Here is a 27,451-nt window from a genome sequence, read left to right as displayed (position 1 = left end):
GGAGAGCATTTGTTGGCAGCCAGGGGTTTTTAATCATGGGGACGCTCACACAAAGGAGGCTCTCAAAGGATAGCAAAAGTGGTTTACAAATACCAAGTGGGCCTCACAGCACATCCCGCCCCCCCCCCCCCCCCCAGCAGGAAAAGTTACCCTCGTTTAACTAATGATGAAACTTCATACAAAAAAGGTGATTTGCCTAAGGTTGCTAAGCAAGCTGGACAAAGCACTGCAAAACGACATCCTTCAAGTCTTCTGAAATGCAAAGCCATGCAAGTCAAGGGCTGCAGCACTGTGGGGTTCATCCATAGAGGAAATCTCTGTGTAAGAGAACTGCTGAAAGTCCTCAAGTTGCATGTTTCTCTTCCAGACCTACCCACTTACCCCAAACCTCCCAAAAGTCTGCACAGTGCTCAGTTACAAGACTTTAACTGGGGAGTTTCAAGGTTACCCCGAGGACCAGCCTGTGCAGTCTGAGGACATGTGCGCACACACACACACACACAGAGGCAGATGACACTGCAGCACTACCCCTGCCATTCTTTCATAACCCTCCCAACTTGGGAACAGCAGTAAGGACATGAAAAAAAAACAGGCACACCAAAACCACATTTTCTGGCCATGAATTCTGTTCTCTGCCACCTGAAGTCTCTGACCCACACCCATATCCTTTGAAGAGACTAAAACTGTGGTGGTGAAACCATATGATCCATTTACTTCGGGGCATGCACAGCATACCACCAATACAGATATGTCAGCACTGACTTCCTAAAGCCTTAGCAACACCCAAGTGTCACCACAACAGCAGCAACAGTCTCTCAGGCACAGCTATTTAAAGGGAAAACTCCACCCATTCTGCTCAGCCCAGCAGCCACGAAGTTCCAAAAGTCATGAAGGACTTTTCATCGGGGATTATCACCCCAGCCTCTGTTTCACTGCAGCCTTCCCACTGAAAGGCGACCCAGCTTACCACGCAAAGTTTAGCAAGGTGGTAGAAGGGCCTGCAAAATAGCTTATGACCTGCCTTAACTCCAGGGCTTTCATGTGATAAAAACATCATGTTCACTGTTACTTATCTAGCCTTGCAAAAAAACAAAGCCTGAGCACTTCTCACACTCTCTGCAGCTTCACTTTGTGCAAACATTCCTCCCTCTCAGCTTTGCTGGATGATCTCTCTTATACCAGCTCTAACCACAGCACTCAATTCCGCCACTGATACTGAAAGACCACTTCTCTGGGACCCTTGCTGTACCCTGAACTGCTTACAAATCAAGGGCTGCTTGACAACACCAGCTAGATAAGAAAATGTGCCTTTAAGTCTGGTACAGACACCTGTAAGTTTTGCGCAGATAAGCTCAGACAGCCTTTTCTTTCTTTCCCTCTTCATTTATACAAATTCCACATTCTTACAAAGCCATCAGAAATCAGCAGGGCAGTTTCCAATGCCAGGTTATCAAGTAGGGAAAAGAACCCTTAAAACATTCTGTGCTCCCTTTCTGCATCCACAAAACTCATGGTTTCATGGCCCAATTCATTATTTTAAGCACACCTGATGACTCTGCTAGAAGTGCAACTCTCAAAGGCTACCATCCCAGGCCAGGAATCAGAAGCCTGTAGCTGCTCCAGAGAGTAGAGTACCCAAGGGCCATTGCTAAGGCCCAAATTCTGCAAACAGGAAACATGCTCTAAAGCAAAAGAAGACTCAAGTTATGAATGAATTTCACCAATCAGATCACCCCAGCCAGCTCCCTCATCTTAAGCTTAAAAAAATAAATAATGAAAAAAGCCTGTCTGATATTTTTTAATAGCTATCTGGTGTTTCCTATCTGCAGCACAAATCTCAAATCACATCACCATTACTGTAAACTATAGCATTTTAGACTCCAGGACATTATTTCTATATCGAATATGTGCTCTCAAGAGAGGATAAAAGCTTAAATTCCAGTCACAGTCATTAAGGTTAGTCATTATAAATTGAAGATACCAAGAAACTGGGGGGTGTTGGCATTGCAAAAATAGGCTTTTTAGATTGTTGTTGGCAAAGGAGGAAAAGTCCAGAAGTTTGCATTTCTGCATCGTGAAGCAACGCTGTATGCTAGATAAGAAATTAGGACACCGTGCAACCAAAAACACATGTTACCCATGTTGTCCTAGTCATTCTAGAAGCAAGAAACATAACTATGGGTGAAAGCTACCTGGAAAGAAGTGAATCTTCATGCCGTGCTGACTAATACTTCGGCACTAGACTACGGCTGGGAACTTGCAGCTGTGTCATCTCACACTGCCTTCAGTAACTGCAACTCCGGGCTGTGCAAAATGAAGGCCGATGGCTGCTAGGGGTGTGTGAGAGAGAAGGGGTGGGAGTCAGAAGAGAAGGAAAATAAGGTGGTTGTTTTTGTGAACTTTTCAACCACTGCTTTATGAATAAAAACAGTAGCCTCCTTATATGACCCGAAACATTAAGAAAATGACCACGGACTAAATAACAGATGTAGAAGAACACACAACCAAGAGACGCCCGTCGTTATTTGTACCTCACGTGAAAACACCTCACCTTCTCCACCTTGCACGGAGGCAGAGCCCTGCAATGGATGACAGCTGCTCCACTTGGCAGTGTTTCTCTGGAAAGAAGTCCAGAGAAGTCCTTCCTGAAAACACACCCCTCTGGAAAATGGCTTCAAGGGCTACTTTGCTGCTGTTTCCTATACAGATATACACTTATAATAAAGCATCTAACTCCTGGCCCAATGTTTGCTTCTAGATGCACTAGTACCGATGGTGCTCCAGAGGAGTTCACTGGGCTTTCTCTGGAGATGGTCAGGTTCTGTTAAAGAAGAAGATAAGCCCACCTTGTCCATCAGTACAGGCAAGTGGCACAGGTCAGGGAGTGGGATTTGCCACTCACGCGAACTGGTGCAGTATCACTGGCTTCCACAGAACCAGTTGCATCAGCTCTGACTATCCACACGCATTTACATTTCTTATGCATCAACTTCTATAACGAATGGGGTTTATCTGTGTTTTTGTAAAGATAACACTCAACCCTTCAGAAAAGTCTGCATGGATAACAGGCAGTTAACTCTAACAGGGTGAAGAACAAAAACCCAGGAAACACTCTTTACTAAGCGTATGCTGTTCACAGATAATCAGATCTAAGGACTGCAGTCTGTTGTCACCACTGAAGCCACTAGACTTCAGCTCCAGGAAAACACCTTTGTAATTTTTAAAGACAGTTCAGCGTGAACTTTGACTACAAGTCAAAGTTAGACATTAAGCATGAAGACAAATCAGGCCAAACAATTTCCCAAGTCAGACTCCATTACTCATCCTATACTTAAAAGATGTAAAAAGAAAAGCACTGGAAATTAATAGTAGCTAAATCAACACACACTCACTAGCCAATTTTCCTCCAAGCAGAGTAAGAAGGGTATTTATAAACCAGTGCCTTCAGTTTAATTTAGGAAAAGTCAGGAGGCTCAGGTGGGCTTAAGGAAAAAAAAAACCCTAGGCACAGCTAATTTTACAGAGACAACTAGCAACAAAAGCCAACCCCACCTAAAAAGAATGCAAGGCCTCCAGCCCTTCATCAGCACTAATGGCCACAGAAAGTCAGGTGTGACTGCTATTTGCTATGAAATACATCTATATCATGTGACAGAAAAATACAAGGGGACCCTGCCACTGAGAAGGTCTCAGCATCCAAGAGCAGCCACAGCAGCTGTAGCAAGCTCTGGAGCCTTTCCTTACCATACCCATTACAGGTCACCACTAATCCTCTTCCCCTGGCATCAGTACAAACAGATTCCCTAAATGAAATAATCCACCATCGGATAACCTGCTTATTTTCTCCTACCGCCTGCATATAGCTCTACCACAAAAAAAAAAAAAAAAAAAAAAAACACACACTTCAGTTTGAAACTAATGTAATTTGTTTTGATAGACTACACTGAGTCAAGCAAATGCCCCAATATCAGCATTGATGAATCCACACCTTCCCTTGCCCCTCCAGCACTCACTTGACTCGCAAGATCAAAAGGAACAGATGATCCAGGGGCACATTCTGAAGGTGGCAAGTACCAGACCTACACACGGGACCCCTACAAAAATAACCCTGATGGCCAGTACCCAATGTGGTTGTAGCCTCCTTAAAGGAGCCAGCTCTTCCGAAAACTGCTGAACATTTCCTCTTGGATACAGTCATAAGAAAGGAGGAAAAATAAAAGTACTATGCTTGTCCTGAAAGCTCCAGTTGGTATGTGTCAGGGCAACAACTAACAGCATTAAAATAACCAAATTGCCTGGAGTCACAGATTGCCAACTCCTGCCCCCACAGTACCATAGGAAGATGTAATGCAGACAAAGAGTGCTAACCATCAAAGGACTGAGAACTGTTTTCCCCCTGCCCAAGACTGCAACTTCAGCATCCCATATCCTGTCCCTCTAAACGTTTTGATAATTTCAGGCATTCTCAGAAGAACACTACAAACATAGCAGAAGTCCAAAAGAAGTCTCTCCAGCTGTGTTTCTTCCTAACTGGCCAGTCCCTGTAGGTACCTTCTAGGAGTGGCCACTTACCACAACATTATCGCCAGACTCTAAAATAAAAAATAGAGAGGACCAAGGGAGGTTCTACCTCCTAACTTAGTTGAGCTAACTAGCCAAATCTTTCCCCTGCCTAAAGCTTCTCTTTCAATGCTTCTAACCCATAGGATGAAAAGGCTTGACCTCCCAGGTGGCACACTAAGCACACTGGACATTCACAAATCTGGCTTCCAGGGGTAAAGATGTCAGACTTGGACAACTCATGAGCAGGTATTTCTAGCTCTTCTTCTCCACTTTGGCGGCGGCCACGCTCACAGCAAAGCTACTCCCAAAGTACCCAAAGCAGGATGTTTGACAGAAGAGATGACTCAACTCCTGTTCCTCACAGTAAGCTATATATAAAAGGCTAGTTACCACCACACTTTCAAACCTGGGTTTAAAACAGAGGTGGAGATACTGAGAAAAATCACAGCTGTCCCTTGATACAAACCACGACATGCCAGGGGAATCAGCACTTACAATAAGCCCCCACTGCCAAAAAGCCAACACCCTTTGCAAAACAGATCCATCTTCCTTCCTCGCTGCGATCCCCACTGGGGCCAAGCGCCTTCCTGTCCCACCAGCACGGGGGACAGCCCTCTGGCCACTGCCCGTACACACCGGCTGCTCGGCGCTGGCACCGGCCTGCCCTGGGAGACCCTCGAGGGTCCGCGGGAGGAGGGGGTCCGGGAGGGTAGGGGTGGTCAGGGACGGGGGGCAAGAGACGGACAAGCTCAAGGATGGGTCGGCCGGCCGGGCTCACAGCTCCGGGTCCTGCCGCAAGTCGGGGGTGTCGCCTCGGCCGTGGCAGCCCGAGCGGGGTACCCCGCCAGAGAGGGGCCCGGCGCTCGAGGCTGACCGGAGCACAGCGCCGGGGGGCACGGCGGCTGTTTGCAGCCGTTCGCGACCGTTGGGGGCGCGGGGCCGCCCCCAGCCAAGTGGGCCCGCTTCGCCCGGGGAGGGGAAGCCCGGAGGAGCATCACCGAAACCGGGGCCCCCCTCCCGCCTGCCCGCGCTGCGGCTGGGAGAGGCGCGCCCCGAGGGAGCCGCGCAGCCGGGGCTCCTTCCCCCCTCCCCGCAGCGGGGCGGGGGACCCCTGAAGTCGGAGGGAAGAGCCTTCCCTGCCCTGGCCTTTGTTCTGTACGCGGGGGCCGCGGACTGCCCCGCCGGCGCCCAACGCCCAGGGGCGACACAAAGGAGGGGGCGCGGGGAGGGACCGCCACCCGCGGCCACCGCCGCGCCTCGCCCGCGCACATGCACTCACGCACAGCCACAACGACGAGCGGCGTTACCTTGTTCATCCCATTCCCCATGGCTTAAGCGACCCGCACGCCAGCACCGCGGGAGGAGCCGTCAGCTGCCGGCTTAGCGAGCTGCCGGCTGCGGGTCAGCGTGCATGGGACACTGCTTGCCGGGGGTGACTGGGGAACCAGCTAATTGTTAATGAAGGACGGCTGCGGCTTGCCGCTGTGGGGAAGGGTAAGGCGCATCTCCCCCCGCCCTGGCCGCGGCTCCCTGCTGGCTGTCCGGCGGCTGCAGACAGGTTTCCACTCGGACGCCCCCAAGCGCGCCGAGCCGCGGGGCCGCGCCACCAGGAACTACCTCCTCCGGCCGCCGCCGCCGCCTCCTCCCCCGGTGCGGTTACGGCCCCACCGCGCAGCGCCGCCCTGGGGCTTGTAGTCCACACCGCCGAGCCGCTTCCGCGCCGCCCGCCCGCCGGAACTACACATCCCAGCGCCCCCCGCGCCGCCGACCTGCCCCACCTGTAGCGGCCGGCAGCAGGCTGCGGGCGCTCGGTGCGGCGCGGCCTCGCCCCATTCCTGCGGTGGTGAGGAAGCGGCGGCGGTGGCGGCCGCAGCAGTAGCAGTCGGTGGGATCATCTCCCTGGTATGACCCACCCGCTGCCATTGCGCCCGGGGAGGGCAGAGCTGTGGCACGCCTTGCTGGAGCGGGCAGGTGCTGCCTGCCTGCTTCTGCGGTCCCGAAACCGGTTTTATTTCGACCTCAAACGGGCCATGGCGGCAGGCGCAGTGGCCTGCCTGGAAGAAGGCACCAGGTACTGGGTGCTAGGGCTGCTGCCGCTTGCCTGGCTGTGCCTCTCCGGTGTGCCGAGGGTTGGTGCGAGGCTGCAGGTGTGAGGCCTGGGCTGCATGGGTAGAGCAAGGCCTGGCAGAGCGACCTCTGCCCTGTCACAGTACACTCCTGCCATGGGTCTCCTGCTGTTTGAGCCCAGCCACGCTACAGGTGTGGTGGGCCAGCACGCAGGACATTCGTGTCCCTAAGTGAGACGAACAGAGAGGAGAAAGCAAATAGTCTGAAGCAAACATTGCAGAATCAGGTTGGCTGAGGTGGGGAGGGGCCTCTGGAGGTCACCTGGTCCAACACTCAAGCAGGGAAAGCCGCTCATGGCAGTATTTTGGCAGGCATGGCTTCAAAGGCACGCTTGGTCCCTCCAAACCCGCACTTTGCTCCATGTTAGCACAGCTAAACGTGACATGTTACAGCCGTATCCCCTTAGCCACGGGGATGTGTTTCAGGGAGGCATGATGATTGGGCGATAATGGTGGTTGGTGAAGGAAATTTACCACAAAGAGTTAATGTGATAAGAAATGCAGGCAAGGCCCTAAGAGTCACACATAGTTTAAATATCCAGGCACAGGCTATTACTACATAATATCTGACATTCTTAGTGGCTCAAGTGCAAAATGATGGTGCTGTTGTAGCCACCATCAGGTTCCCTATGCATTTGTATGTGCATCAGCGTGAAATGTGCATGAAATAAGATGTCAGATGTCATTTGTTGAGCACACTTCAGTAGGACTGGGCAGGTCAGGGGCATTTGCAGCCCAGGGTAGGCAGTGGAAGGGTGAAAGATGGAGAACAGAGTAATGCTGACAGGTATCAAATAACTGATGGATGAACTTTGAAATGATAGGTGGGTGGCGGTGGGACTCTTGCATAGAGGCAGTGATTGCCAGTATAAGCAAACTCTAAGGGAACAATCTTACAACCTCCAGTTGCAATCAAACATCATCTGTTGCCAAAGAGGCCATCCTCCCCACTACCCTAACAGCACCTCTGTGCCCCTTCCTTAAGCAACCCTGAACACCTGTCTGACCCAGCGCCAAACTCATGCAGAGAATAAAGATCATAGAAAGCTGGGGATGCCAGCCTACTTCCCATGGGGTCAGACCAGCACACATGGACCTCAGCAGTGGCTTGCCATTAGATTGCTACATCCTCAAAAACTAGTGCTGCTCCCACAGAAGCCAGCAACTTGTAAACAACTTATGCTTGTAAACCAACATAAGTTAAGCCATCAGACTAGCTGCCTAGAAGGCTGAAAAACTCTTGCCTTGAAACAGCCATGGCATCACCACAGCTGCTTGAATTTCTGGAGAAGGGAACATGCCTAAGAGCAAGGCTGCTTGAGGAGTGCAGCCCAGGGCAGCTGAGGCAGGACAGGCCTGGCTAGTGAGGAGGCAGGGAGCTAGCAAGAGATTTGCTGGGTTATCTTGTTCTGGGGTTGTAAGAGGCAAGCAAGAAGCACGGACTGGTGAGGCTAGGCTGCTTCTGCTCTATCTGAACTGGGTGGCCCTGGGAGCACTGCCAAGCTATAGCTTAACCCAGGTTAGGGGAGGCTCAATGTGAGCCAGCCCCTGCTGCTTTCTGCATACTAGGGCATGGAGCCGTGCCAGTGGAAGCCAGTACACGTTTCAACCTAGATCGCTTAGGATTCTGACCTCAGCTTCATTTTATGACTCCCCCTATCCCCAGCCTCTCAGACCTAGCAGTGTGCCTGGCCCTGCCTCAGCACACAGCAGAACAGGGGAACACCAGTGAGACACTAATTCTGTTTTTTAACTATTCCTGAACCTATCCCTACTGAGGCTTCACAGCGTTTGGGGGCTGTATGATGCCATCATCAGCCTCAAAACCATTATAGCAGTCTCTCTGCAAGGCCACAAAGGATAACTCTTCCAACTTAATGTACTGCATTTCTCCCTTCCCCCTCAGTACTGCTGAAAAGCATAGCAGTGAGCTTGATCACAGATGCTGGCTTTAATATTTCATTGGCAAAGCTCTCCAGAATGTAATTTACTTTATTCTCATGCTTTGCAAAATAGAACTGAGATCCAAATGGTATGAATCATGGCTTGCAGTAATAACTACTAAACACATCATGCCCCCAAAGTGATAGAATTCCTTGTCAGCAACTTTGGCAAGTAGTTTCTTTTTTTTGTGAGAAAAAAAAGGGTAAACAACAAATAATATCCCTGATAACTGCAGGGATCTGTGTTGTGCTATGAGGATCATATAATTGGAAGGCCTTCCAGTCAATAAGCTGGAAATCTGGACTCAGCAATTCTCTTCCCCATAACTCAGCTTCTGTATCTGTAAAATGCAAATAACAGTATTTCTGACCTTTGCACAAAGCCCTAAAAAGTCCCGTGCACAAGTACAACAATCCATGTGAAATTGTTATATTAGGAAATACAAATGGAAACAAGTCTATCTAACTTGGTATCTGACATTTTTTTCTGAATGGGAAGTGTTATGCATTCCCATTCTGAATGGGAACCCTGATTCTGTTTTATTTTCAAGTTTCGTGGCTCACTTCAGGATGCCTACTTCAGCCAGCAGTGGTTTCCCTTATTAGAATGTTATTGTATGCAGGCAGCATTTTACAGCGAGAGACCAAAATTAGAGTGGGAGAGAGTAACGTACTGATATGAAAAAGCAGTGGGAGGAAATCCACTTCTCTCTTAAGCTTTTACCATGACGTATAGTATATCCTTTTCCTCTCCACATGTCTATTCACAGGGGAATCCTGATACTGTTGCCATACCTCTCTTGACAGTTATTCTAAAACCTGATTGTTTTAGTTCTTTACCTGTTGTTTAATAAACTACCACATAATGCATTTATGGGGGCAGATTTTCATCAAGCCTGAATTATCATAAAGTGTTTATTCATTGTCATTTCTCAAGACCCTATTCCCTGTGCTTAGCATCTGCACTGTTTCTAGTATTTTGGAACTCCATTTTAAAAAGCAAGCTGTCCTGGATAGCTTGAATAAATAGTCTGATGGATGGATAGACTGAATAAGTGAACACAGAAAATAAGAGCAAAAGCTCTTGGTGAATCTCATAGATTTCAGTATCCCTGAAAAGAGTTCACTTTAGCATGGCCTGTAGTCCTCCAAATTTGTGGATCTTTCTACTTCTTGTGATATGAGGATGATAAATTGAGTAATCCCCACTTCTTGACTTTACACACAGATGTATTTGGCAATGGCAAGTCGTCAGCAGCGTCAATCATCTTCTAGGCAATTGCCTGTAAACTAACAAACAGTCAAACTGATACCAAAACTGAACCTTGTTAAAAATTAGACAGAACTTCTGCTTTGGCAGTACACTGAGCTTACTCACTTAAACATAAGTAAGTAAATACTCTCTGCTTCTTATCTTCTGATCTCACTTTCTGTAAACCCTGAGCTCACATTCCACCATAGGCAGAGGGCATGTTGGCTACCCGTGATCTGTCAGGAACTGATAAGACCTGGGCTGGGTTCCCCTGAAGCGGCGTCACAACTTAGTTCTCAGAGGAGGCAAGAAGGGAGATAAAAAGGATGTTTGGTCAGAAATAGCCAGTGGGATGGTTTTCCTCTGAAACAGAGCAATTTGACAGAAGGGAATTTTTTCACCAGAAATAAATAATGAAACCTGTTCATAAATAGCACTAGGCTTGTTTTCTGTCTGTGCTCAGAGGGAGGTCAATGGAAGGGAAAGAGCTTGGAGGACTAACTGCCCTTTCTTTTAATATTTCTACTTCGTAATTAGCATTGCTAAAGCACATCAAAGCCTGTTTTCTGGACAGAAGAGTTAGCCCCCTGACTTACTGCCACATATCCACAGAGCAGAATTCATTCATCATTTGATAAATTCAGTCTTAAAGACAAATTTGGTTTTTATTATGTCACTGAATCTGCAGTAACTTTGTCAAAATCAGTGGTGTTGCAGCAAGCTATAAGTCCTGAAACTGAAGGGAGTTACCGCTGTGGTTTACTTAAGCAAAATCCAGCTTTCAACAAGCTATGAGTAGCTGGAAGACCATCACCTGCTTCTGCCTCATACTCCTTCCTCCTCCTTCCACTAATAGGTAATACAAACAGGATATGGAGTACACTGTGGTAAAAGGACTGAGCCAGCAGATGATACTCCAAAGTGGCACAAAGGAGGGTTTGGCAGAAGGCAGGTCTCCAAAAAAAAAAGAACCGACAACTCAGACAGTATGAACAATGCTTAGAGAATGGCTGAGAAAAGTGTATAGGACAATTTAGATGTAGGTTAGCTGCCATGGCAACTGTGTACCAAATTACTGCACTTCTGTGTCTCTGAACCTGCCAACAGCTACCTTTGTTTGCATGTACTTAAGGCTTATAAGAATCCACCTTAAAACACACGATGGATTGCAAATGAAGTGCAGATACTGGGATTGCCTTGGGGTGCTTGGTTTAAATGTTTAGAAAATAGAGATAGAAAAAATAGTACACCATGAAAATTCTGATTTTAATCTCTAAGTGGTTAAAAACTACATCATTTCTTTAACATTTATAGCAGTCAGTTCTAACCCTTAATTTGTACTGCTTTGACTTGCATGTATTACCAGGTCAACCCAACACCTTTACCTCCCATGCATATATAAGAAAGAAGTTGGTCCTAGCAGCAGCTCTGTTGATTTTTCACTGTAAGAAACAGCCACATTATAAAAAGAGTAAGATATTCTCTTTTAATCCAGATTACTTTGGAAATATATTCTCTTTTAATCCATGTTTCTTTGGAAATACAGTAGAATATTAGATCCCTAAGGAATAGAAACAAGGCTATCAGAAAGCATGCTGCAAGGCACATGTGTATTATTAGTTACTAAGAATAGTCCATTGCTGAGTGTGAGGGAAAATATCCAGATGCGTTCGCTTGATAAGCTAGCTATGTATTCGTTTCTCTGGGCACATGTCGGAGTGTCCTCAAATGGAAAATTAATGTTACAATAACTTAACCTCTCTTCCAGTTCATGTACGTACCCAGTTCATGTCCCTAAAGGGGCACAGCCTTCCCAACATCTCTCTGCAGGACCCCGTAGACCATAGTATCCATTGGACTTTGCTTACATGGTCCATGAAAATTCTTCAGAGTAGAAAGAGGTCAGTTTTGAAGTTCACATTGGAACTTGGTGAACATCACTGAGATGCTAAGCTACCAGCTGAGAGCCATTAGGATGTGACTCACCAAAGCCAGCAGAATCTTTGAATCAGCTTCTATGCAGAAGAAGGTGTGGTCAGAGCCAAGAGGTAGTTCGCCATCCTTTCACCATCATGGTACTCAGCATAGACTGTGGTTTTCGGTAATCACTGCCTGCCTCCTGTCAAAACAACGGGTACAGATCTTTATTTTGATGACATTTTCCCAATAGCTTCTGCTTAAAGGGATATGTCTTAATGTCCTGTGTTTGGAAAACTGAAAACTGTTAAAGCCACAGTTCTTGATTACGTATTTTATTTTCTTGGCCAAGATGTAAGATAGTAGCCCTTAAATACTGCTTATGAAAACCGCAGTCCAAATACTTACATTTCCAACACATTCACTATATTCTCCAAGTACACTCAGTTACTCTTGAAGCCCTGGCATCGTTGCTTGTTCTGGTGGCTCACTCCTGATACAACAATACTGTCACCCAGAGTTAGCAATTTGCTTTTTCTTGCAGAGTTTTCACTTGGTTTGGTTATTTTGGCCTGTTGTAATTACCTACCTGATCATGGGAGCAGTGCCCCTCCAAAGTTGCTTCCAAGCTACCTGCTTACCTAGAAAGTCTGGCAGGACGTCTCCAGTGCATCTGTGATTCTGCACACCCAGGACACTAAAGGGTGCTCTCTGTGAGTGTTCTGTGGGGCAGCTGAGAATGGGAGATGAGTGGGGAGCAGAGCCCAAAGCCCACTCGTAGGCAAGAGACAGGCCTGTTTGGGTGTATCAGTATAAACGATTAAGATGTTCTCAGGTTAAGCAGCAGACCCAGTGTTCCTTGCCTGACTGCCTTCTGCAAATTATAATAAAAAAATGCGTTTTCTCTCTAGGTATATGGTCACCTGAGACATTCTGGATCAGTATGATAGCAACTGTTCTCAGCAGCTGTTTAGTACCTCTGGGGATGTGAACCATCTCAGGCTCAGGAAGTAGTAACAATGCCAGGACTTCAAATTCTATTGTTCCTTTCTTTATCTGTCTCCCCATACTTCTGCAAATTTCTATTCTTCTAGCATCATCTGCTGAGCACTGTGTCTGCTGAGCAAAGTATCAACTGCTGGCAAACTATTCCACTGATAAGGCCTGGTTAAGTACAGATTAACATCTGATGTTGATATGTAAACCTGTGGTCCACTGCACAGGGTGTAAATTCAGGGTCATTACACTAAAGACATTTTCAGACATCATAATATGCCATATGCCTTGTCCAGTACAACAGTGATCAGTAAATTTATGTCACAGAAGAGAAGAATTACTAGTGTGCGATGAGTCTCTTTTGCTTTCAGGTTGACAGTTTATTGATCTTCTTTTCAACAAGTGTCTCTGTCCAAGGGAAGAACTACTGGAATTGCTGATAACTGCCTTCCTTGTCATGGTTTAAGTCCAGCTGGCAACTGGGTTGTACCATGTAGACACTTGTATACACTCTGTTCACTAGGCTGAAGTATGTCTCTGTACCTACTGGACACCTTGCAGTTGCAGGACATATTGCTCACATCTGTCTCTGAGCTTTTTAGGTGTTCCTCTGATGTTTTATTGTGATTATTTATTTGAAGTCTCAGTCATCCCCATTGCTAAAGCACCAGCAGCACCTAGCAGGCGTCTAACCTGTCAGGGGTTAGTTCAGGTCTCCTTGTGGTTTCTTCTGAGGCTTTTTTTTTGTTTTTCTGATCCTTTGGTCCTTTGTCTGGAACTTGGTTACATACACAACTTGAGACATTGGTTCTCAGGTTGTACGCTTCTCTATAGTTTCACTTTCCTTTGTGACTGCAGGTTAGATCTACTATCTTGGACAGTTCATTTTACCTGAGGATGTAAGAGCACCTGTTCTAGGTCATAGCAAAGATCCATATAGCTTCACATCTTCTCACAACAGTGGCAAGTAGTGGACATCTATGGGAGACAGGGTGAGTACAAAGGGTTCCTTCCCCTTTTTTATTTTCCAGTTTCTGGCAACCAGAAGGTCAGGTTTGTGAGCCAAGGGCACACCCAGTCCCTGGTCTGAATGTTAAGCTGGTGTTTTTATGTTAACATTTACAGTGATGCCAAGAACTCTCCTTGAGTGACAACTGTTCATTCAGAACCGGTTGCATTGATTAGGGCTATATTTTTCTCAAATGCACTGTTTTGTATTTATTAGCTATGTATTTTCTCTGCCATTTTGCTGCCCAGTCAATTGATAATGTGAGATCCCTGTGCTACCTTCTCAGGCAGCTTTTGATTTTGACTATTGGAAACAACTTTGTATCATCAGCCACCTTGGCTATCCACCATCTCTTCCAGCCCATTTGTCAATGTGTTGGACAATGCAGGACCTGGAACAGTCTCCTTCCCCTGCCTTCCTCTTGCAACTTCCTTTAATTGTGAAAAATGATCAGTAGTTCCCACCTTCGCTTTTCATCCCCTAACCAGTTAATAATTCATAAAAGGACCTTCCTTCAAACTAAGGCTTTTTAATGAGCCTTTTGAGGCTTGGGAATCCTGTGAAAAGGTTTCTGAAAAATGCCATTATGCAAATGCTGGGGGAAACTGTACTGAGGAGAAGGGTGGGGAGCAAGGGGATGTGTTTGCCTCTGAGACCAGTGAGTTTTTAGACTTCCTGATGTCTAAGCTTCCCCTTAACCTGAGAAAATTGTGTAGTCTGCCAGAGCACTGCTTCCACTGAAATACATCTGGTGATGCTGATGATACAGGCTGAGTGGTCTGCTTATCAGTAGATTTACTGAGTTTTGTTTCATTAACTCATGTCTTTGCACATGGGTCTGTAAGCAGAAATACTTTTGTCTCTTCATTGCGAACAATTCTACTTTGTTCAGAAGGAGTCAGACCCACCTGGATGGAATGCAATAGTCAAACGCTAATTCGATTTGGGTAGGGTTAATGCAACCTTCTACTGATGTCCATGAAGGCACAGTCAGGGTTTATATTTTTACTGCCTAACAGGAACAGCTTATGCTGCCAGTGAAGTCAATAAAACTTTGTCATTGATTTCAGTAGGAACAGGAGCACATTTGTCATAAAAGATTCACCTGACCCAATCTTTTTGTAAATAAAGAAAGATGCTATTTCCGGAAATTTCATACTGTCTTCTTTCATTTTATTAGTATTATTTCACCTGCTTGATGGTTACTTTATTTGTCATCTGGCAGAAAATGAAACTCATTTTATACTCTCTTAATATCCAAGTAGAGCTATACTGCATGTCAATGGGCTTGTATTTAGGAGTGGTGCCAACACTGAGTAATTTTAATATATTATATAGTTGATAATATCTGACCAAATATTCTAGAATATGTCACTATAGAAATGAAGGTAGGTTTCCTGTGTGGCTTACAGTATCATACTAAAATACAAAAGAAACCTGACTGGGTTTCAGTTATGAAATAATAGATACTGAGCCATTTTCAGATTTGCTCCATATTGCCAAAGTGTTTAAGCAGGTGTGTTTCACAAAGTTTGTGAAACAAAAGCTCAGCTGAAAGCAAATCAACATTAGGAAGCAAAACCAGTGCTGAGTGATAGTGTTTAAAAACTGAGAAACAAGAGTGGTTTTAAACAGCAACTGAAAAGATGCTTTGATGTTTTTTTAAGCACTCCCTTGTACTCTAAAAACATGTTACAATTTTCTGCAGTTGTGTACAAGCACATTGCATCTTATATTAGTGTTGCTCCTGTAGTTCAGATTATACCCAACAAACATTAACCTGTTTCTTAAATGAGCATGTCAGCAGTTTTTGAAGATTAGAAAAACATGTCCATGAACCTAACTGCTAAAAACCTTTTTTTTTTTTTTCCCCAGAGTACTATCTTATGGATACAAATGGGGAAAAATGGCAATGAACCTAAAAGCCTTGGTATCTTCACAAGACCAGCAGTTATCCCATTGGTCTGCAAAACAGGCAAACCCCTTTGCAGCAAATGCAAAGGTAGGACAGATAGTGTTTGCTGAATTCAAGTGATACCTGTAATCAGTACCTTCACTGGACGTCAGCTGAGAAAGGACCCTTCCCTTGCACTGTGAGCTGAACACCTTCCATCGCCATGCAGAATGACAAGTGGTCTCCCTCTGAAACACGACAAGTCTCAGCAGTGGCATAGGCAGAAATATTTGGGTCAGAGATGGCTAGCAAAGGCCAAGGTGAACAACATGACCTGAGGAGAAGCTAAGAAAATCTTAAGAATTCTGTCTGGTTTTATGTAAGTCCCTAAAAGCCTTGAATTCATTGGAATTCATGGAAGACAAGTCACTTCATGCTATGAAATGTACAGAAGCCTTTTGACAGCAGCATTTGTAATGTGTAGCTCTCTGACATGACTTAGGAAGATAAGACATGAACAATGGAGAGTTATTAACATGAATAATTTTCCATGCAAATTGGAAGCACTGCAGAACAATAGGATGGATGTGGCTTAATGGCACCAGGTTGTCTGCAGGGCTGAACATAAAATATCACTGTAGGAAAGAAATAACAAAGACAAAAGTTACTAGAATAAAAATGCTTTCAGAAATATGCTGTGGCAGCTGGACCCCAAGATCCCTTTTCCTGGAAGTGTTTCCAGAGATTCAGTGCCCAGAAAACATGCTTGAAAAGCCAGAGGTAAAAGACATGCAGTTTTTCCAAACCTGAAGAACTTCAAAAACCCAACACATGAATCTAAACATCTTCACCTTATTCACCTTCATTCCACATCTTGGGTCAGCAGGATGATGACAGATGTATTTGCAAAAGTCATCTTAGCATCTTCTATTAATCAAATATGTTGTCCCCTTCAATACAGGAAAAAAGAAGGAACATAAAGAGATAAGCAAATTAGTATTTCCACACATCATTTTGTGTATTGTCTTTTCTGAAAGCAGTGTCTTCAGTAGAAAGGATGTAGGTAGAAGGAGGGCTAATGGAAATTGCAGGCATTCGGATAAACATCCCCTGGAGTATGTAGTTGCTGCTGTGACTTTCCCAAGACATATTTCTGCCATGTATGTTGCTACGACTCATAGTTGAGCAGCAGAGCTGGTGCTAGGCCAGGTGGCAATAACTTACGCTGGTTGAAATACCAATCCCAAGAAGCTCAAGGGAAAAAAATGTACATACAGCACACAAAGAAATGGCAGCTGTTCAGTGGCTCTCCTTGCTGAAGCCTCCTCCACTTGTACATAACTGACACCTATATGAGTGATCATACAGAAGAAAAGTATTTCCATTTGACATTTTGGTGGACAGTCATATGTAGCAGCAAGACGCTGACTGAACCATTCAGACCTCTACCAGTTTATTCACTCCAAAAGTGGGGACTATTTTATAACACATGACAGGAAATAATATTTTCTTCAATTCATCAGGAAACAGACCAAGGCAAAGCACTGGCTCTCGAGGAACAGGAGCTATGACATCCTGTCCCTGTTGCGCATTCAGTGCCTCTCTGCCTCTGTAAGAAATTCGAAATAGACCTTTCATAAAAAGGGGTGATTTTGCTGAGTCAAATCAAACTACTCTGTGTCTTCAAAAACCCCCAACAAAGTTTATGTTTTATTTGAAACCAAAAGGTGACAGCCAGCTCCAGCCCATCAGTGCAACATTCACTGAAAAGCCTGAAAGTTTTCTGATATAGAAAAGGTCACCCTACCATTTCTAGTACTGTGGGTGAGTAGGTGCAGGGAAGGAAGAAAGGAAGGAAGGGAGGGAGGATGAAAGGATGGAAAAAAGGCTGGAAGGAGTGATTCTCTTATTCTAAGATTGCTGTATGTTGATGTTTGGGAAGTCTATGTTGTTGATGCCTGTGTGAGCCTTTCTGTGGTTACACAGAGGATTTTGGTCTCTATGGCCCTACCTTCAGTGCGTATTTGATTCTCTACTGAAAACTTTGATGCCAGGTCTTAAGAAGCTGCTTCCCTCCGTCCATGTGGCAAAACCAGAATGAGGAAGAAAATATAAATGTTTTCTTTATTCGGTTGCAGTGTTGCATCATTACTCAATTAACCCAAAGCACAGGTTTTCTGCATATGTGGAAGCAAGATTACCTTGTTTCTGCGGTACATAATTTTCCAACTCCTATTTTATCCTTCCCGTTAATATCTGTCCCTCAGTCACCTCACTAGTCCTCCCAGACCCCTTCTTATTCCCACATTGCAGCTCCACGCGTTACTGTTTTTCATTCTCTAAATACCAAACCTCAGAAGAATAAAATACGAAGGGTCTAACACTAGTTACAGCTGGCTGCTTGCTTCCCTTTTTATGAAAGTCTGCCCTTTACCTTCATTTCTGCCCTCCAGTAATCTGGGCTTCAGCCACTGAGATTTAAAGCAACTTTAATGCAGAGTTTGATTTTGGACCTTTTTTGTTTGTTTTTCTAGAGGAGTGGCTGAATTTTTCTGGTTAAACTCACTTCCAGTGTAAAAGAAAAGTTGGGCTTTTGAAGTAAATGAAAATACCTACTTTCTAAACCAGTTTACAGGAAGCAATGGGATGAAGAGAGATGAGATTGAGTACTGTTTAATGCTTCTACCAGCAAATTCATCATTTTCCATGATAATATATTAGTTATGTCCTGGGTTCAGCTGTAGCAGTCATTTTTCTACTTAGTAGCTGGTGCAGTGCTGTGTTTTCAACTTTAGTCTGAGAAGAATGCTGATAACACCGATGTTTTTAATTGTTGCTAAGTAATGCTTACTCTGATCAAAGACTTCAGTCCCTCATGCTCTCACAGAATCACAGAATCCCAAGGGTTGGAAGGGACCTAAAAAGATCATCTAGTCCAACCCCCCTGCAAGAGCAGGGTAACCTACAGTACATCACACAGGAACTTGTCCAGGCGGGCCTTGAATATCTCCAGTGTAGGAGACTCCACAACCCCCCTGGGCAACCTGTTCCAGTGCTCTGTCACTCTTACAGTAAAGAAGTTCTTCCTGATGTTAACGTGGAACTTCCTATGTTCCAGTTTACACCCATTGCCCCTTGTCCTATCACTGGATATCACTGAAAAAAGCCTAGCTCCATCATCCTGACACCTACCCTTTACATATTTGTAAACATTGATGAGGTCACCCCTCAGTCTCCTCTTTTGCAAGCTAAAGAGACCCAGCTCCCTCAGCCTCTCCTCATAAGGGAGATGTTCCACTCCCTTAATCATCTTTGTGGCTCTGCGCTGGACTCCTTCAAGCAATTCCCTGTCCTTCTTGAACAGAGGGGCCCAGAACTGGACGCAATATTCCAGATGCGGCCTCACCAAGGCTGAGTAGAGGGGGAGGAGAACCTCTCTTGACCTACTAACCACTCCCTTTCTAATGCACCCTAAGATGCCATTTGCCTTCTTGGCCACAAGAGCACATTGCTGGCTCATGGTCATCCTCCTATCCACCAGGACCCCCAGGTCCCTTTCCCCTTCGCTACTTTCCAGCAGGTCAACCCCCAACCTGTACTGATACATGGGGTTGTTCTTCCCCAGATGCAAGACTCTACACTTGCCCTTGTTAAATTTCATCAAGTTTCTCCCCGCCCAACTCTCCAGCCTGTCCAGGTCTCGCTGAATGGCAGCACAGTCCTCTGGTGTGTCAGCCACTCCTCCCAGTTTTGTGTCATCAGCAAACTTGCTGAGGGTGCACTCAGTTCCCTCATCCAGGTCATTGATGAAAATATTAAACAGCACCGGTCCCAGCACCGACCCCTGAGGAACTCCACTAGTCACAGACCTCCAGCTAGATTCTGCGCCATTGACCACAACTCTCTGCCTTCTTCCTTTCAACCAGTTCTCGATCCACCTCACTACTTGATCGTCAAGCCCACACTTCCTTAGCTTATCTATGAGGATGCTGTGGGAGACAGTATCAAATGCCTTACTGAAATCAAGAAAAACCACATCTACCGCTCTACCATCATCCCTCCACCTAGTCACTTCCTCATAGAAGGCTATAAGGTTGGTCATACATGACTTCCCCCTCATAAAACCATGTTGGCTGTTCTTAATGACCCCCTCATCCTTGATATGCCTAGTGATGGAGTCAAGAATAAGTTGTTCCATCATCTTTCCAGGGATGGAGGTAAGGCTGACCGGTCTATAATTACCCGGGTCCTCCTTCTTGCCCTTCTTATAGATTGGTGTGACCTTTGCCATCCGCCAATCCTCAGGCACCTCGCCCGTTTCCCACGACTTACCAAAGATGATGGAAAGTGGCCTAGCAATGACCTCCGCCAGCTCCCTCAGCACCCGTGGGTGCATTCCATCCGGACCCATCGATTTACAGATGTCCAGTTTGCATAGCTGATCCCTAACCCAATCCTCATCTACCAAAGCAAACTCCTCCTTTGTCCTGACTCCTTCTGGGGCTATAGAAATCCGGGGCCCTCGGGGAGAGTCTGCAGGAGTAAAGACAGAGGCAAAGAAGGCATTCAGCACCTCTGCCTTCTTTATATCCTCTGTCTCCAGGGTACCCACTTCGTTCAGCAGTGGGCCTATATTGCCTCTTGTTTTAGTTTTATTTGCTATGTATTTGAAGAAGCCCTTTCTATTGTCTTTAACCCGACTAGCAAGATTGAGTTCCAAGGAGGCCTTAGCTGTCCTAATTGCCTCCCTACATCCTCTAACAACTGTCCTATATTCCTCCCAAGCGGCCAGCCCCTCCTTCCATAATCCATAGATTCTCCTTTTCCACTTGAGTTTGCCCAGCAGCTCCTTGTTTAACCACGCCGGTCTCCTAGATCCCTTACTTGACTTCCTACTCATTGGGACGCTCCGATCCTGAGCTTGGAAGAAGCGGTCCTTGAATGCTAACCAACTATCTTGAGCCCCTTTACCGCCTAGTACACTTTCCCATGAGACTTCCCTTAGCAGTTGACTGAAGAGGCCAAAGTTGGCCCTTCGGAAATCCAGAACTGTGGCTTTGCTAGGTATTCTATTCCTCCCACACAGGATCCTAAACTCCACCATCTCATGGTCACTGCAGCCAAGGCTGCCATTGACCGTCACCACTTCGACCAAACCCTCCTTGTTGGTGAGTACTAAATCTAGCAGCGCTGCTCCCCTAGTTGGTACGTCCACCATTTGCATTAAGAAATTATCATCAATGCACTCGAGGAACCTCCTAGACTGTGAATGACTGGCTGTGTGAGTCTTCCAGCAAATATCGGGGTAATTAAAGTCCCCCACGACGACTAAGGCATATAGTCGCGAGGCTACTTCCAGTTGCCTGTAGAAAGCCTCATCAACTCCTTCGTCCTGATCAGGAGGTCTGTAATAGACCCCCACAACTGTATCACCCGTGCCAGTCAGCCCCTTGATTCGTACCCACAGACATTCCACTTGCTCCTCATCCGACCCCGGACAGAACTCAATACATTCTAGTTGCTCTCTCACGTAAAGAGCAACTCCACCACCTCGCTTTGCTGACCTATCTTTCCTAAAAAGGACATAGCCATCCATGACCACATTCCAGTCATGTGAACTGTCCCACCATGTCTCTGTAAATGCCACTAGATCATAACCTTTAGCCCGCACACAGACTTCTAACTCCTCCTGTTTATTCCCCATGCTGCGTGCATTGGTGTACAGGCATTTCAGGGAGCCAATCCTAGTACCCTTTTTCCCCTGCGGGACAGGGTCTAAAGAGCTATCCTTTCCCACAAGTGAAACAAGAGATTGATAGTCCTCCTTAGCCCGCCATCCTTCAATCCCTAGCATGTTCCTCTTGGGCTTGTCCCCAACAGGCCCAGTTAAATCCCCTCCCCCCTTCATAACTAGTTTAAAGCCCTGTCAATAAGCCCTGCTAACTCCTGCCCCAAAACCCTTTTTTTTCTCTGGGACTGGTGTATCCCGCCTGTCACCAGCAAACCAGGTGTCCCATACAGCAGCCCGTGACTGAAAAACCCAAACCCCTGCCTTTGGCACCAGTCACGTAGCCATACATTAACCTGCAGAGTCTTCTTATATATCCCTTCACCCTCGCTTGCAACAGGTATGGAGGCAAACACCACTTGCGCTCCAGACCCTTTAACCAGCCGTCCCAGGGCCCTGTAGTCTCTCTTCATTGCCCTTACGTTCCTCGTAATAATTTCGTCACTGCCAACCTGAAAAACCAGCAGTGGGTAGTAGTCAGACGGCTGCACCAGTTCAGAGAGCTTCTTTTTAACATCTCTAATCCGAGCCCCAGGCAGGCAGCAGACCTCCCTGTGGGGTGGATCCGGTCGACAAATGGGCCCTTCTGTTCCCCTCAGAAGGGAGTCACCCACCACAATTACTCTTCTTTTCTTCTTGGTTGGGGAAGTTCTGAGGTATGTGGGTGAGTGACTAGCCCTGGGTGACTCACTAGATAGATTTGCCTCACCATCTCCATTCACCTGGCCCTGAATTTCCAAGACCTCGTACCTGTTATTCAAGGGCAACTGGGAGGGAGGAAGGGATTGTGAGGGTTTTCGCTTACCTCTCCGAGGAGGAACCTCCCTCCATCCATCCTTGTCCATTAAGCTCTCTCCTTCTGTCTGATGGTAGGAGGGAAGGGGATCCATAGCTTGTTGAACCACTTCCCTCTGCCCTTGCCTTAGGGTGTGGTTCCACCAATCTATTTCACTTTCACACTCTCTAATGGCTCTCAACCTTTCTACCTCCTCCCTCAGTTCAGCCACCTGCCTGAGCAGGTCATTTATTTGCTCACAGCGAACACAAGCAGTGTCACTGGCTCTCTCCAATACAAGTGCCAGGCTCAGGCATTCGCTGCAGCCAGAGACCTGCACAGCTGCATGTCTGCAGGAAGGCTCAGTCTGGGTACCCACATTAGTACTCACTACACCTACCATTCTTATTATCAGTGGTAGCAGTAGTGGTTTGTGTTATACCTTAGTTACTGGACTGCTCTTATCTCAACCCATGGGAGTTATATTCTTTTAATTTTCCTCCCCATCCCACTGGGAGTTGGTGGGAGGAAGAAAGGGAGGAGTAAGTGAGCAGCTCAGTGGGGCTGAGTTACCGGCTGGGCTTAAACCACACCAATTCAACAATTTTTTTCCTACGAGGAAAACATAAGTCAGTAAGCCTTCCTTCCAAACTACCTCTTCATCTTTGGAGCCTGAGACTAATTCACAGGTACATATATTACCAGCATGCTGCTGTGTAAGCATGATGGAGAAGAGTCCATCGTGGAATAGAGGTGGCTGACGAAGTTTCTGTTTAGAGATCTAGGTGCTATAGGGAAAGTGAATAGGTAACGGCTATCCATCTCTCCTCCAATACAAGATCTAAGGGGCATCAGGTAAAACTTAAACAGACCAAGTGGAACAAAGAAGTGGTCCTTTATACCTTGATTTAAACTGTGTAAATCCTTGCTGTAGAAAGAGTGTGGGTACAAGGTGCTGTATGGGCTCAATAAGCAACTGGAAAAATCCATAAAGAATCACTGAATAGGAAAGCCTTTGACAATGGAAGTCCATAAGCTACACGTTACTGAAGGCCAGAAGAAGATTCTGGAAAAGTTTCACTATATCCTTACCTTTTAATCTGCCCCTAGACATCTGCTGTCAGCCACTACTGGAAAAGGGCTAAAAGGACATTCTATCTGACTGGTCTGACCAGGTGTAACTGTTCCTTTGTTCTTTGACACTGTCCTGGGTTCAGCAGTAGCAGTCATTTTTCTCCTTCATAGTAGCTGGTACAGTGCTGTGTTTTCAACTTTAGCCTGGGGAGGAAGAAGAAGGGGAATGAGCGAGCAGCTGCATGGTTCTGAGTTACTGGCCGGGCTTAAACCACAATAAGACACAAAATAAGGATCTTTTATATACAGCAGTTACCTACTGCTCACTCAGCTCACCAAAGGTATTGTTCAGGTTTATGAATTCAGCTAGACTTAACACCTCACAGGCACTTCTTCTGTGTAAAGTGCTTCCAGTAATGGGGTTTCACATTTGTCATCTTCAGTATTTCCCAACATAGATGTTCGTATTTTCATGTATAACATGATAGTGTGAATCCAGCCTGATCTCTAGAGCTCATGATGGCTTCTTCCCTTGAAATTCTTGACATTTTCTCTGTGGAATTATGCCACTTACAATATTCTATGCAAACTCACTGCTTTCAGGGTGACTGGAATATAATGTGCAGCAAAGGAAGTCCTCCTGTACACAGAGTCTAGCTGTGGAAGTCCTTGCTGCTAAAGACTGAACTTTCTCACACAGAAGCTAATCAATATCGCCTCCTTTAGTTGGTCACAGCTACGAGCTGGGCAGAGATAAAATCAGGGGAAAACTTTCTCCAGTGCAAGTGATGATGTCAGCTGTTCCTACTGAATTCTTCCATGGTGACTTCAGAACAGAGTCACATTTACACTGGCCTTTGGCTCTGCTTGGCTTTAGACACAGATCTCTTTTTAGTGAGCCTTCAGTGACCCCCTCGTTGTATTAGTTTGATGGCTGTCCAAAGAGAAGGTTGCCATTTTAGCAAAAATGCAGGAGAAGTCGTGACAGTTATATGGGCAGCAGCAAAGTCAGAAGCATTGCACTTCTTGGAAATGTAAAACAGGCCTTGAAGTTACTTCTAGATTAAGAAACAGAAAAAAACTATCCAGTTCCTGAGCACAGGTACCCACCTTAGCTGCATTCTAACATCAGCTTGACTAGAGTCTGACCTCAAAACACAACTATTCCTATTTCACTGACACCCTGGCAGCGAATCATAGATGCTCAAACTTGTGAGGACCTACGGCACACTCCAGCAAGTAACCTATAACTTGCACATGGTGCAAGTCTCTCCCTAGGACCTGAAACATACTACTTCTACTGTAAATTTTATAGTTGCCAACTGAATCAATGTCCAGGTTGCTGTTTAGCTGGAAGTCTGCTACATGCTTTGCATACTTCTTGTGTGCTTGTGACATTCAAGCTACTGTTTGATTATGTTGTGGACCCTGAGACACCCTTTGATACTGAAGTAGTTCTGCCTTGCCTTGAGCACGGTGTCACTTGGTGTGTGGCATAGAGGTGAGAAAACTGACTTGGTCTGGCACCTACACAAGTACACAGCATTACAAGATCATGAGATGTAACTCCCAGTCTCAAATATTATTACTTATCTATTTTTTCCATCACACTTAATATTATGGGTAGTTTCAGTTGTCATCTGTGAGTAGAATTTTCAACCCGGCGAAGTGTCAGCCTAACTCTGCTTCCACCAAAATCAACAGCAATTTTTATTGAGTTTGGGTTTGGGTGGTGGCTGCGCACTATAAGGCATTTCATCTTGTATTTTGAAAGCCAAAAAGAACCTCCAAACAGAAGCCCCAGGGTGAAGGCATTCTGGATAAATTAAATCATCCTTTTTAATTCTGGCTTGCATTCCCCAGAATGTTTTAAACGTTAGGAAAGGTTTGACCATGAACATTTCAGACAGGTGGGGACATAAACCTGGGTTAGAAATATGGGCAGGTCAGCCATTGAATCACATAAGGATTAACTTTCCATTTACCAATGTAAATAAAACTGAAGTTCTCTTACCCCTAGAGCTTATAGGAGTTTTTTAGAAAAGTCTCAACTCTTTCTGTGCCATACCTTAAGGGCTTGTACGAAATTGCTTTTGACCTGAAACCTCATTCACTGAAACTTCTGGCACTTTATCCTAATGCTGAAATCATCCTTTTAAAATTAAATGATTGTACCATTCTCCAGCATCCAGCAGGGTCCTCGAGTTTCATGCCTGGTCACAGGGAGGATGGTTAAGCACTCGAACAGGTGCCCAGAGAGACTGTGTGTAACCAAAACCCAGCTGGGCAAGGCCTGAGCAACCTGATCTGACTGTGACACGCTCCCTGTTTTGAGCAGGAGCTTGGACTAAGTGACCTCCAGAGATCCCTTCCAACCTCAGTTTGTCTTGGACTCAATGATTCTCAGTCTTTTTTCCTTATATCCCTTACTGCTAAGGGATCTCACATAAAAAACGCAGCTATTGTAGCTCTTCCCTTCCAGCCTTATCTTTTCGTGACTTTTTTCCCTCAGCTATTCCTCTGCCATACTGATGGTTTCATTATTTTATTATTCTCATGGTGTCTAGCCACCAGCTTTAAAGGCAACACAGACAGAACTTTAAGCCTTTCTCCCCAAAACCTTCTCCACAATCTCTGTCTTCAAGACAACACAAACATCTTCAACTCAGCCTCTTGAGCACACTGTTATATGCCACCTTTTACTTATCCAGCTCTGTAAATCTACATATGCAAGCTGTAGCTAAATATTGCAGGTTCTTTGTACATCAGATCTCTTGCACTCACCTCTTCCTTTCAGTCATCAGAGATCTAACATAGGGATCCAGAGATCTGAGTTTTATATTTGGTGTTTTATCTACTTCTATACATCATTTTGTGTGGGGTTTTCTTCTGCAGTCTCACTTAAGAATTTTACAGTATCACAGATCTTTTGCTTTCCAGTATCATTTATTTTGTTAAAAGAGTTCATCTCTTCAGTTAATTAAAAAAGACAGAAGCTGAAAATTAAGATTAATCCCATGATCTTAGCCCTTCTTCCAGTTCTCATGTCCAATCTTTATTTTTGGATGACAGGAAGGGTGGTAGCAAAGATACTGGATTTGAGATTCATAAAACTTGGGGTTATTTCATGCATTTCAGTAGGCCTACAGTGCAGAGCTTCAAATTAATTAGTCCAGAGACAATAGTAATTCATTTGGAATACCTGAAGACTTTTAAATGCCTAATTCATATTGTGAAAGTAGAATTCTTTATTTAAAGCTACCTTCTGTATCTATTTGTCTACTGAAGTCTAAAGGGTAAACATATCCAAAGGCTGTGCTAAAAACTGCACCTCAGGAAGATGGGGATAACATTATTTCCTCCCTCTTACCCTTCTTCATGTGCTTATGCCAATCTTAACGTCTTTTCAGCCAGGAATACATTTTATTGTACGTTTCCAAAGCATAACTTGACATCCACTCTTTTGAATGAATGTAGGGATGTAAGCAGAAATGAAAAAAAACACCAACAGGTTTTACTGCTTCATCTCTTAAAGGGCAGCCTTTTAGGAAATGCATCTTTCCTTATGCAGCAGCCTTTCACAAGAGATTCCTAGTTTCTAAGAGAACCAATGAGATTAACTTTTCTCATTTCATCTTGGTCCTGTAAGTAAGGCTAGGAAATGCAGCTGAAACTAAAATCTTCCATACAGTTTCTGTTTTCTGTGCATATGTTTGACTATAAGGTGACATGTGTGGGTGGGGAAACTTCAAGACTAGCCTTAATCAAATCTCAGCTTTTGCTGGAACTTCCCAAAGCTTTTCTCACCCTTTGCTCCTGACTGAAACATTTCACTAGTTTTGGGTGCATTCCAGTTAGAACTTCTTGTCCTACAGTACTTCTAAGTTTCATTTCATCATTCAGATTATCCCTTTAGTCTTCCATCCTGAAGTTAGCTCTAAAATGTAACCTCTGTATCTGAGCTACTGACCACAATCAGACAAATCTGATGATTTCCAGAAGACTTTTAGTCTGAATAAAGAAGAAAAAATTGATCTTCTACCAAAGGCAGTGAAGCTGAAATTGACTGAAGCAGACTGAACTCATACTGACAGTAGCTTCTTGATACCGTTTC

The 27,451-nt window shown here is 45.2% G+C and overlaps 1 protein-coding gene and 1 long non-coding RNA gene across 6 annotated transcripts in view; both read right to left on the bottom strand.

The window, feature by feature from the left end:
* DUSP22 (dual specificity phosphatase 22) overlaps nt 1–6,194 on the bottom strand; it is a 42,785-nt gene extending 36,591 nt beyond the window's left edge. For 2 of the 5 annotated variants that reach the window (XM_065667458.1, XM_065667460.1), the window contains exons 1-2: nt 5,871–6,194; nt 2,193–2,330 (exon numbers count right to left, since the gene is read on the bottom strand). Coding sequence is in view for 1 of the 5 variants with exons in the window: in XM_065667457.1 (XP_065523529.1) it covers nt 5,871–5,891 (21 nt within the window). In the remaining 4 variants the exon portion in view is untranslated. Of the gene's footprint in view, nt 1–49; nt 111–2,192; nt 2,331–5,870 lie in introns of those variants that run through there. The other 3 variants (XM_065667459.1, XM_065667457.1, XM_065667461.1) reach the window with 3 other exon arrangements.
* Nucleotides 6,195–11,380: 5,186 nt separating this feature from the next.
* On the bottom strand, nt 11,381–16,713 carry LOC136008354 (uncharacterized). The gene is made up of 2 exons (XR_010610068.1): nt 16,552–16,713; nt 11,381–12,003 (listed from the first exon to the last, which is right to left on the bottom strand). It is a non-coding gene; the product is annotated as an uncharacterized LOC136008354 (long non-coding RNA).
* Nucleotides 16,714–27,451: the final 10,738 nt, after the last annotated feature.

The sequence above is a fragment of the Lathamus discolor genome, chromosome 2 (assembly GCF_037157495.1).
Source record: "Lathamus discolor isolate bLatDis1 chromosome 2, bLatDis1.hap1, whole genome shotgun sequence".
NCBI lineage: Eukaryota > Metazoa > Chordata > Aves > Psittaciformes > Psittacidae > Lathamus > Lathamus discolor.
The sequence above is the reverse complement of the archived record's forward strand: the minus strand, read 5'-3'. Positions and strand labels throughout refer to the sequence as shown.